At 41.7% G+C, this 11992-nt stretch overlaps 1 protein-coding gene across 1 annotated transcript in view; it reads right to left on the reverse strand.

Annotated features, from left to right (window-relative positions):
- The window catches only part of C8B (complement C8 beta chain), a 42460-nt gene extending 34832 nt beyond the window's left edge, over positions 1-7628 (reverse strand). Inside the window, exons 1-2 of the mRNA XM_079982110.1 lie at positions 7431-7628; positions 2729-2885 (exon numbers count right to left, since the gene is read on the reverse strand). Coding sequence (XP_079838236.1) covers positions 2729-2885; positions 7431-7522 — 249 coding nt within the window. The 5' untranslated portion in view covers positions 7523-7628. The remainder of the gene's footprint in view (positions 1-2728; positions 2886-7430) is intronic.
- Between the last annotated feature and the right edge of the window lie 4364 nt (positions 7629-11992).

Below are 11992 nucleotides of genomic sequence, written 5' to 3' on the forward strand. Positions count from 1 at the left end.
CCTTTCTGCTTATCTGCCTGCTCTTCTGCCAACCATGAACTCACCTTCCGTGCTCCACCAAACTGCAGATGGTTTCCTCTCCTTGGGACCACTCTACTTTTTAAAAAATGTTCCCAGCATCCTCACCTTCTGCCATGGTCTCCAGAAGCCCTTCTTGCTAGCAAAGGTCCAATCCTGTCCCAAACTAGATACTAAGTGCCTGACAGGGTCCCAATTTTCATTACAGTGGTGCCTCGCAAGACGAAATTAATTCGTTACGCGAGTCTCTTCGTCTTGCGGTTTTTTCGTCTTGCGAAGCACGGCTATTAGCGGCTTAGCGCTATTAGCGGCTTAGCGGCTTAGCGGCTATTAGCGGCTTAGCGACTTAGAAAAAGGAAAAAACAGGAAAAAAACTTGCAAGAACTCGCAAGACGTTTCGTCTTGCGAAGCAAGCCCATAGGGAAATTCGTCTTGCGAAGCACCTCAAAAGACGGAAAACTCTTTTGTCTAGCGAGTTTTTCGTCTTGTGAGGCATTCGTCTTGCGGGGCACCACTGTACCTCTGACACCCTCCAAAATCCTCCACCCAGAAACACTAAGTGAGCAAGTCTGTGGAAATCTCTGGGGTTTGCTTAGTACCAGATACACGTATCTTCCGTCCTGCCTTGTCATACCATTAGGGCACATTTCAGAGATCAGATGTGCTCATGCAACTCTTTTCTATGATTTCATATTTGCTGTGGGCTTTAACCTATGCTGCCCCTGTTCATTGTTGACAGGGTGACTAGGAGGCCCATATGCACTGTATCACCAGTGCTGTCAGTTTCATTGTGATGCTGCGAAAGATGTCATGGGAGAAAGGTCTCCAACTTTTACTGGCTTTTGTGTACTTTCAGTCATATGCTAGAGTGCCGACAAGCTCTATACCTCTAGATGCAACAGCCAGCCTGCAATAAAACCTTCTCGGTTACAAGTTCAATATTATCTGTGCTCTTCTCGGTTTGCTATATCCACTTTTCTTAGCATCTAATACAGTAGGGCTTTCAGCTGCTATTCCAATAACAAAAGTAATGATGATAAATAATCATATGTAAGCTGTGGCTTTGAGCAAGGCCAGAGAATGACTACTCAAAAAATGAGTAGCCTTAGCATGGTGACAAAATGATATTATACGGCACTTTTGAAGATAATGGGAATCTTACCACTAATGTCTGTAACAATCAAAGCCTTAGTCTGAAGACACTTTGTAGGTGGAAAATGCTCAAGGATGAAAAATGAGTGGCTGTGGGCCATAATCTCCCAGCCAAAAGCAAGGATATTGAGGGCGCTCCACACAAATGGGCTCTACATCAAGAGTGCTCTAGCATAGCTAGTAAAGTGTGGCAACTCCTCAGTCACTTTCTGTACAAGAAAGACAATAAAAGGCTTGCTCCCCCACTACTGTGCAAAGTGCTTTGCTGACCCCATGCTCCATGGTTAGCTCTAAGGGCTAGCAAAGCACATTGTGCTGCCCTCCCAAATGCCACACAGCCAGCTGGTTGCTGGGCGTTTTTGTGAAATGCTGCACAAGGGACTGACAGGTGTCACTGACCTGACATCAGATAATTTGAAAGGAGGGTTGTCCTGCCAACCTGGCAAAGGTGGCCTGTGGGGGTGGGGGAGAATAGGAAACTGACCCACTGGAGCAACAGAAAACATATCTGCTCCATCTTTGCAGTGGGACTGCAAGCAGGCTGTTTAAGTGGATGCAAAACTGGATTGTCAATAAATACTGAAGTTGGGATTATGATACCTCTGTTGAAAATAAGTGAAAGTAAGAGAAGACAATGGGTGGTGGACATGCTCATTTTGAAATCATCACTTTCTCCAGAAAGCACATGGTGCTGATAATTTATTTATTTTTTAAATTTACCATTATGAAATGTGGACAACCAAACAGGTATGTGCAGCTGAACAGGTACAATGAGGTCTGAAATTCAGACCAGGTATTTGGGCCCCATAAATTGAACTGAACTGATTAATCTGCAGATTCACACCACATGGGAATATTGGAAGAGGAAGTGGTGTCTATGTTGTGCTTGTGTAAGTGCAACCTCTGGTACCTGTTGGCTGAGCTGGTGTGATGGCATTGGATGCTCATGAACTTTCCTACTGTTTAGGGAATAGAGCTTGTCAAAATGATTGTAATCCAACTTTTGAAGGAAGGAAAAGTTGCTGGTTTGACACGGATTGCAGCACAGTCCCTTGGGATGAGAGTATGCTTGAGGGACAGGCTGGAGACTAGAAGTGCATGGAAGCTAAAGGCCCCAAAGGCAATGGGGGTGAATGAAGGAAAAAGAAATTTGGGGCAAGATAAATAATGGCTTGAGGGAAGGGAGCAAAGGAAATGAGGACAAACTAAGTTTCTTTTCTCATCCGCATTTTTAAAAAACCTTATTTCAAAACAAAATTTTATATTTTTGCTTTTAAGGAAGCGACTCTTTGGGGAAAAACCCCACATAGATCAGTATGGCTTTGTATGCTCTGTGGAATGTCTATGTATAGATATGAGAACACAAAAGGCCACCCACAAGGCACAAGTGGGCATTTTTCAGTGCTCTGCTCTGAAAAATGAGGACCCAAAGAAACGATGTGTAATAGACACATGGAGTTGAAAGGGAGCCATTTTTATTTGAATTAATCAGCCACTTTGCAAGCTTCTCATTGCAATACATTGAAATACCACACAAACAGATCACAAAGACACTCACCCTTTTCCTCTGGCAAGGATCGCAAGTGCTCCATGATGACCAGCTGGAAAGTGTACAATCGATGGGCTGTGGTGGGTTGCTGGGAGACCGGCGCCATCTGCCCTTGGTCACATTGGTATCGGCTCCATATAGTTGAAGAGAACTGTCTTTTTCTCCACTGCATTTTAATAGAGGGAAAGCTATTTTTTCATTAGGGCGCATTTCAATCTTTCTCCTATTTCTTAATGCCAGCACCCACCCGGGCACCAGTTTAGAGCACTTCCCATTCACAGAAAGAGAAACGAGGTGTTCAATTAAAGTACACAACAGTTTTGCAACTCTGCCTTGTGCAAAATTCAAGTTGCACAACCAACTCAAGCATTGTAATTGCTGCACGAGCAAAATCCCACATAATTGAATTCTTGTGTGATTACTAAGGATGTGTGATGCAGAACTCTGCATGGACCACTGCATGCCCATCAGCATACCACTGAGAGGCATTTATTGTTGAAAACAGTCAACATACAACCTACATAGTGCCCAGTACTAATGGGTGTGTAGATAGTATCCAGAGTTGATGTTGCATCTCAGCTTGAGGTGATGCCAATTGACCAAAGCTCACTGAAACTCAGTAAATGGTGAGACAAAATCTAATAAGCCCAGGCTGAATTTAACCTGCCACTTTGAAGTCCCTTCCTAGCTATTGGCTGAATTGCTATGATGTCACAGATGCTTGATATTCAGAGCTTATTCACTGTATTGAATTAGTGGTCCTCCCTCCACCCTTCCTGCTCCCCCACAAGTATATGGTTCTCACTGGATTAGGTAACTGATAGGTGGATTTGTAGCTGGTTGATTGACCAAACCCAAAGAGTGCTCATTAATGGTTCCTCATCATTCTGGAAAAAAGTGACGACAAGTAGGGTGCTACAGGGTTCTTTCTGTCCTGGTCAGGGGTGCTGACATGGAACCCAGGTTATGGGTACCCAGTGGAGCCCATGACGTAACCTGCCGTCATGACGTCGTGACATCATGATGCCACATTGTGTCGGTGGCTCAGCGGCACTTCTGAGGCCTCGCAGGGTTTCGAAGGGCTTCGCAAGACCTCTCATGTGACTTCCGGTTTCTACTGGAAGTCGCATTCGGAGGCCTCTGACATTGCTTTTAAGACCTTGCAGGGCCTTGGAGGTCACATCTGAGGCCTCGTGAGTCCTTTGATGTGACTTCCGGTTTGTATTGGAAATCGGGTTTGGAGGCCTGGCAGGGCCTCTGACCTCCTCTGGGAGGTTGCATCAGGTTTCTAGTAGAAACTGGAAGTCGTGTCAGAACCCCATGTTGTGAGAGCTAAGCAAAAATAAAAAATAAAAATTGTGGGTGCCCTGGCATCCAGGGGCCCCTAGACCTGACATCTATGGTCCTGGGCCTATAGCTGTTCAGCATCTTTATCAACAACTTGAGGGCATGCTTATCAAATTTGCAGATGACATCAAACTGGTATTCAGAAGTATTAATGCTTGAGACTGTGGTGGAAGTCGGTGGGGATCAGTGGCTAGCCTGTGACCTTCAAATGCTGCTGGCCTACAACTCCCACCACCCTCACACAGCATGGCCAGTGATCAGGGATGATGAGTATTGTAGTTTGGCAACATCAGAAGGGCAACAGATCAACCATGCCTGCCTTATAGCCTGGCTGCAGCTTGAACATGGATAATTTATGGGAATTTCTTGATGCCTTCACTCTGACATGCATATGAGACAGAGATGAGACACAGAGTAGTCGCAAATGGCCGGGTTTCCATTCTGCCTCTTTAACATATGAAGGGATTTTATAGGTTTTAATCTATATGTATTAGTACAAATGGAGGAAGGTAAAACAAATATATACACACAACCAATTCACTTTCTGTAACTAATACAATACCTGATAGGAATCTATTCTTTTCCTTGTATATTATACAACCCATCAACGGTTTCCCACGAAACAGAGAGAATACTTCATATTTCAATTTGACACACCGACGATTGTTACCTCCATGTAAAACATTATGAGTCAAATGTTAAGCCCTTTTTTCTCAGACAAGGCTATTAATAAAAACCTGATAAGTCTCTCTGTGTGCATGTGGGGTAAAGCCTTTGACTGCACAAATGACATGAAATAATACTAGAAAACCTCCTGATATCACCAGCAAAAAGAAATCTATTTAGTGATCATTTTCAGGGTTGAGTATGCCTCTTCAGATGTTCTATATCAGAAACATACTGAAACAAAACATATTAATATATATATAGAAAAGAAGAGGCAGTAAGGATTTGCACATTAGCTGTGCCCCCACCCCTCAATCACCCTCCATAAGTTGATCTTCTGAACCGGGGAGACTCTGCATGAACTCCTCATGCATTTTAGAATTGGAGTCCTAAAAGACTGCCCTCCAAGTTATGCTTGCTAGCACACTTATCGCTGCCCTCTTCTTCTTCTTCTTCCTCCTCCTCCTCCGTTTTCCAGAATGACATATAACGTATTTTAATGCTAGTCTGAAAACTGTGTGGTCCACCAAGCCATATTCAGTCCCAAGGATTGTTAAGCCTGTTCTACTGCTGCCTTCTAGGGTTGGAAAAATGGGAGGGGGAGTGTCAACTGCTTGGCAGAAGGATGGAGCATTTGGCTTGGGGGGCCTGCAAATTGTGCAGTCCTGTTTTAATGAGCTCCCTTAGGACTAGGGAGGCAAGATGCGCCTGTTTCAAAGACACCTTCAAATAGGTCTCATTGTATTTTCCAAGGAATACAAAACATGGCGGGGAGCGGCAGTGTTTTGCCATCCTTAACACACAGATCCATGAGTCTTATTTATAAATTTTTCTGGAGCAATAAGCATGCCTTGTTGTCACAACTATTACTTCCTACAATCAGTTTTCTGAAAGTCTTTGGGAATGTAATCAAACTTTAATTACAAAAGAAATTAAAATGATAATTAATTTTTCACTGGCAGTTAATAAAAGCTTCCATCCACCTTGATTATGGTGGGTTAAACACCCAGAGCAGGGTGTAAATTCTGCTTCGAGGAGTAATTTGAAAAACAACAACAACAGCAAGCCAGAAATAGAGAACAAAGACAAATACTATTTTCTAGAAAGATGAAGAGAAATAAACAATGCAGAAATAATTAAGATGGGAATGCCACTGGCTTCAGCAATTTCTTTTAGCAGAAGCAGGTTTGCAACAAGTAGATTTACATGACGTAAGTGTACATTTTACACCGCCATGATATATTCCAATTGCTTGCCCAGTTAAGAAAATAATTGATACTTCTCTTAATTGTACTGCTTACAACTTAATCAGGCATTGAAGGGTCTGATCGAAAGTGAAACACAATATACCTACCTGACATCTGCTTAACACTTTTTGTCATATTAAAATAAATGAGTGCTATTATTAATATTAGGAACAAAAAGCAGTTAAGTAGCGAGGGGTGGCTGTTCCTGGCATAGAGTGCAGTTCTGCAGAATAAGATGACAAAAGGGGTTGATGGGAGAAGAGATTATACATAATGAAGGTCTGACGAAGTTACAATGGGGCAGCAGTGTAGGAGAGGTGGAGGGCTTTAAAAGTAAGGATGAAGTGCCTGAGGTTAACATGTAGGGAAACAGAATTACATGATCAAACAATAGGTGGAAAATGGGAATTTAGTGTGTGTGTGTATTTTTTAAAAAGGGAAGATTTTGCGGAAGAGGGTAAGAGTAGGAAAGAAGTTATAGTCATCTTCCAGATGACTTCCTATAGAAGTAGATGTACAGGAAAAGGCAACTCCAGGAGATGTAGTAAAGGATGCAGAGTTTGCTTGGCTGCTAGAGGAGAAGGACAGGAAGAAGTCAAAGGTGGCCCTTTAGTAGCATGCCTCTGAGATGGGCAGGCAACAATACCTAAGAAACCCAGAGTGAAGATTCTTTAAGTATTACACTAGCGTTATGGAAGAACCATGTCCATGTGTTTATCCTATGGGCATCAGTGTGATATTTAAAGGCCTACAGCCACATGGACCTTTCCCATAGAATCAGCTCTAGTGTTGCAGGCCTTTAAATGTTATATAAGAACAGTGGGATAAACTTATAAACAGCAGCACAGCTCCTGTAATGGAAGGTGATGGATTAATGGTTGCAGACCTTCCAAGTGTCCCTGTTTTCCAGGGGCAGTCCAGGATTTGCAGAAGCTGTCCTGGTTTCTGATTTGATCCCAGAATGTCCTGGGAGAAATGCTGTAGGGTATGGAATAGGACACCCCTATTTCATTGGATAAGTGTTGGAAGGTATGTGGTTGACAGCATGGAAACAGAAGGTATCACCCATGTGAAATGGAGTATGTGAAAAAGTGGAAGTGACAAGTTGGCATATACAATATTCACTCCCCCCACCCCCACCCCCCATATCTTAAATTTTAGACTCGACTAGGCAAGACAGCCACAGGGAGAAAGATGTTACTGAATATCAGAGCACCATTTCACATACTTTGGAGTCTCCAAGCGATCAGGCTTGTTCAAATGCATGTCACTTTGCAACATGTTCAGTTCAATATGGTCCTCCTTTGGTAAAACTTTGCTCCTAATCCAGAAATAGCTCAAGAGGCACTTTCTATGTACCGCACAAATATCAGAACAGAAGGTTACCATTAAACGTCACTATCTATCACGTTACCATACTGATACTGGTTTGAAAAACAATATTCACTTACCTGGAGCAATGCAAATTTAAGAAGCTTATGCTTGCACAGATCACAAAAACTCTGGCCAGCCACGAACAAAAGAGTACAGATGCTGCACTCATGTTTTAAAGTACTGTGGGAAATCTATAGCATGTTTCTTTACTAATTCCGTTTGCTACTGTGTTTGAAAACAGCGGGGCGAGCAAGGTAGATTAGTAGCTGTTTCCCAGCAGGCAAACAGAAGATAAGCTACCTTCCGACAAATTTAACAAAGTTTACTGGTTGGACAGAGCCTTCTACTGGGACGCTGGAAAACTGCTGGAGAAACTCAGAGACATGAAGCACAGCTCAGGACCTGATTACTGGCCTGTCTTTCATAAATCTAAGGCTGCAATCCTATAGCCAGTTATGGAGATTTAAATTTGGAACTCTATGCATAGTAACCTGGGTGTAACATACCTTATTGGACACACAGTGGGACTTACTACAGAATAAGGAGGCACAGCAGGGGACTGCAACCCCTGTTAACTTCTACCTATAATTGGCTTCCCATTTGCGGATTAACATTACAATTCTTTGTATTTAATGGTGCTTAGTAGGATTTCACTAGTAAAGTATTTAAAATCTTAATTTAGAAAAGATTTGAATAGGAAATCATTATCGGCCTCAAAGCCCAGTTCCTACCTTTCTGTTTTCAACCTGAAATAATCAATCACAATGAGTTAAAACACAGAGACTTCCTTGATTCTGGAGGAAAACTAAACCATCTGCTAAAAGTATAGGAGATCCTGGTCAAGATCAATAAATGCTTTAGGGTCACACACACACACACACACACACACACACACACACACTTATTTTTAATTGTATCTTTTTATCTCATGGCAGCCACATCTTTAATAATACACTGCAGATTATAACCACTCCCCATCAGAATAAAAACAAAAGAAGAGCCAGTGACTACAACCAAACACAACTGCTTACAGTCCGATGCTTGGTTAAAGGAATATTTTCACTACCTGTGATGTGGATCTGGCAGTCATAAGCAGGTGGGAATTCCACAGATAACAAGGACTGTACCAATTTAATTGTAGTTGAATGGTTGTGCCAGACCTCAACCACCAGCAATTGCTTCTTTTTCCTACCAATTATAAATAGAGTCACAGGCTCCTTTAAATAATGAGTTGAGCACAATCTTATCTTCAATGGCCATTAGTAGATCAAATTTCTAAGGAGGTTATGTTTATTTATGTGTAAATTTATTTGTAAGTTTTTACAAACTTTAAAGGCAGCTAACAATCTGATACAATACAACGCCATTAAAAACCCCCAGAAGAATTGATAAAACAAACCATAAGCCAATTGGGGGGAAAAACAGAAAACAAAAATGGGGGGATAACGTTATAGAATTCTATTTGCAGTGCTACCACTAAAAGGACCCTGTTTTCAGACATTCTCCTTGAGGAGACCTGGAGGGCAGCTTCTAGGCACTTTAACTTGCCTGGCACAAGTTCTTCAGGTACAGTCATACCTCGGGTTAAAGTAGCTTCGGGTTGAGCGTTTTCGGGTTGCGCTCCACGGCAACCCGGAAGTAACGGAATGCTCAAAATGACATCACGTGCATGCGCAGCAAATTGTGGCACGCGCAGACGCACAGACACAGGTTGCGTTCACTTCAGGGTGCAAACGGGGCTTCGGAACGGACCCCGTTTGCATCCAGAGGTACCACTGTATTCTAATTGCTATCATGAAATGTAAAAGACATGAATTACTACAACATACATCCCTTATACATTTATAAGTCCCATTCAAACACAAAGCTAAAAAAATAGAATTGTTTTATTGCAACATCATTTCTTTACAACAAGCAATTTAGCAACAACCATTTAACAGAGAACTTGTGCCATATCAGCTGACTTATTATGGGAAGTGCTCAGGAAAGCCTGAGTTCTGCCAACTGGATTCTCAGCCGATGGCCTAACCGATAACCTTTCCCCTTCATCGGTATTCAATGAAGACTAACAATTAAGAAAGATGGCTCAGGCTGTCCAAAGGTTTTGTCAGCTTCAAGTCCCATTGGTCCCATGACTAACAAAGATGTTTCTAGCAGTGGCTTGACCTTTGATGTGATCAATTTCACTGTTAATCATTAGTGCACAGATAAAATGCCGTTTACTGGAAAGTTTGTGGATCACTGTTTGCACAGAAGGCAAGCAGTATCACCTGAGATTATAGATACAAAAAATGTTGTATATTTTATAAAAAGACAATGCAGAACAGAATCCTACAGTGAGTGTTGTTTAGAAACAACAATAGCACCCAATTACTAAATAGGGAAATATAATTTATAATCTGTTGTTTTTCCAAAATACTTTTATTTATTGTTCTGCAGTGTTAATCAGATGTATGTTAGAATGAAAATTTACACAGAAAGTTAGCAATCGTATTAGATACAGTGGTACCTTGGTTTGCATACGTTTTGGATTACAAACATGTCAAACCTGGAAGTGGGTGTCCCGGTTTGCAACCTTTTTTTGGATTACAACCCCCTTTTTTGGGGGGGGGGGTTACGAACAAATTTTTTTGGAGGCCCCATTGGCAAAAGCATGCCTTGGGTTGCAACCTGTTTTGGTTTACAAACGGACCCCCAGAATGGATTATGGTTGTAAACCAAGGTACCACTGTATTTTGGTTCAAAAGTATTGTAAATGAGACACCTAGCAGACATAACTGGGTACATGTTTGTACATATTAGAGTGGCAGCCAGATTGTGAAGACTAATATATTATTCAGTCTTGATTCAAATTAATGGTCAGAAAAGAAATATTAACTTGCATGCAGATCACAGAACAGGTAATATCAAACTTTCAGAGATATTTGCTATAATTCAGTACAGAATTAGCAACGCTAATTTGCTAACATCCACTGTTGTCATGCTGCCCTGAAAAGGTTGGCCACGGGTGAATGTAGTCCTTGAGTCAAAAAATGGTTAGCCACTCCTACACTAGACCCTTGGTGGTTTATTCCATCAAGTAGTATGAAATATTTGAGTACAGTGGTACCTCGTGTTACGTACCTACCCCCATATGAATGCTGCGGGTTACATCCTCTGCTAACCCGGAAGTAGATGCCCCCTTGTTGTGACCTTTGCCCCGGATGCGACCGGAAGTCACGCTCTGGAGGTGCCCTTAGTGATAGCACACCTCATGTTACGAACGGTTTCCAGTTACGAACGGACCTCTGGAATGGATTATATACGTAACACGAGGTACCACTGTATTTGAAATTTCAGTTGCTATTAAAGTTTATGCTGGCTTCAACCACTGGCAAAATTGCTTTGTATATTTTCATACTGACCATAGTAGGTCATTCTTCTTATTTGACATAAAGGAACTTGGATAAAGGACTCATTCAACACCACCTAGAGATCCAGGATTGATGCAGAACCAACACTTACCGTACTAACTGTTCACCACAGTACATTGAATTGTTAGGAACATACTCGGTGTGAACATTGTTCTTTCTGCCAACTGTTTACAGGCTTTCCCCTCCTTTTAGAACTTTTGACTGGGGTTCCCTTTTGGAAACATGAATGCACTGAAATGTTGTTGGGTCTAAGAGAGCTATGAAATCGGATTATGGAGATAGCAATTTATAAGAAGAGATATTTTGCTGCTAATAATGCCTCAAAGAGGCATGGCTTTTGAGTACATCATTTGTTTTATTAGCTTTCTGATAAAACTTTTTGAGCTTGATAGATGGGCTGCAAGGCAAACATTTCCATGGAGATAAGACTATTTGGAACTGGGAAAAGCTAATTGCTGGACAGTTGTTTCATTAATGAGCCTGATATCCCTTTCCTGCAGCAGAATAATTTCAAAAGGAGATAGGTAATGCTTCTGCAGGGAATCAGGAAATCTCAACAGGGTATCTTGTGTTATTTCTCACTGCCTCACAGATAAGAGAGAGGTCATATGATGTATATATTTCCGTTTATAACCAATTCTGTTTACAACCAGAGGGGGTAAAATTGCATCTTCCTGAACACACATTTATTTTAAACCTACAGGCCCCATTGAGATATAATCTCAGAATTACCTAGTTACTTCTAAGCAAGAAGAGGCAAAAATTAGAAGTAAAAATATATCAAAACTTAGGCCCAATCAGATGCCTTTGTTCTTTGCATGTTGTTTTAGGCAAGCCCAATTGTTTTTAAAACTATGGCTTGCACAGATAGCCTACCCTGGAGGTAGCCAACAGGTTGGCTGGGGCTGATGGAAGTTGTAGTCCAACAGCATCCGGAGGGCACCTGACTATCTCTGACCTACATTGTCTCAGGACAGTGATCATCAGTAAAATTAGAGGAACAAAGGAAGTTGTCTTATAGAAAGTCAGACCATTGGCCCATGTAGGTCAATATTGTTGACACTGACTGACAGGTGGCTCTCTGGGGTTTCAGGCAGAATCCTATTTTATTTTTTTAAGTATATGAATGTGTCTTTACTCATTGAAAAAGGCTTGTGAACACAGTGCATTGCATATGAGTGGTTAATGATCAGTTCTGTTGGGAATGCTTAGTTATGCCGTACCTT

The sequence above is a fragment of the Podarcis cretensis genome, assembly GCF_951804945.1.
Source record: "Podarcis cretensis genome assembly, chromosome: 6".
In the NCBI taxonomy this organism is placed as follows: domain Eukaryota; kingdom Metazoa; phylum Chordata; class Lepidosauria; order Squamata; family Lacertidae; genus Podarcis; species Podarcis cretensis.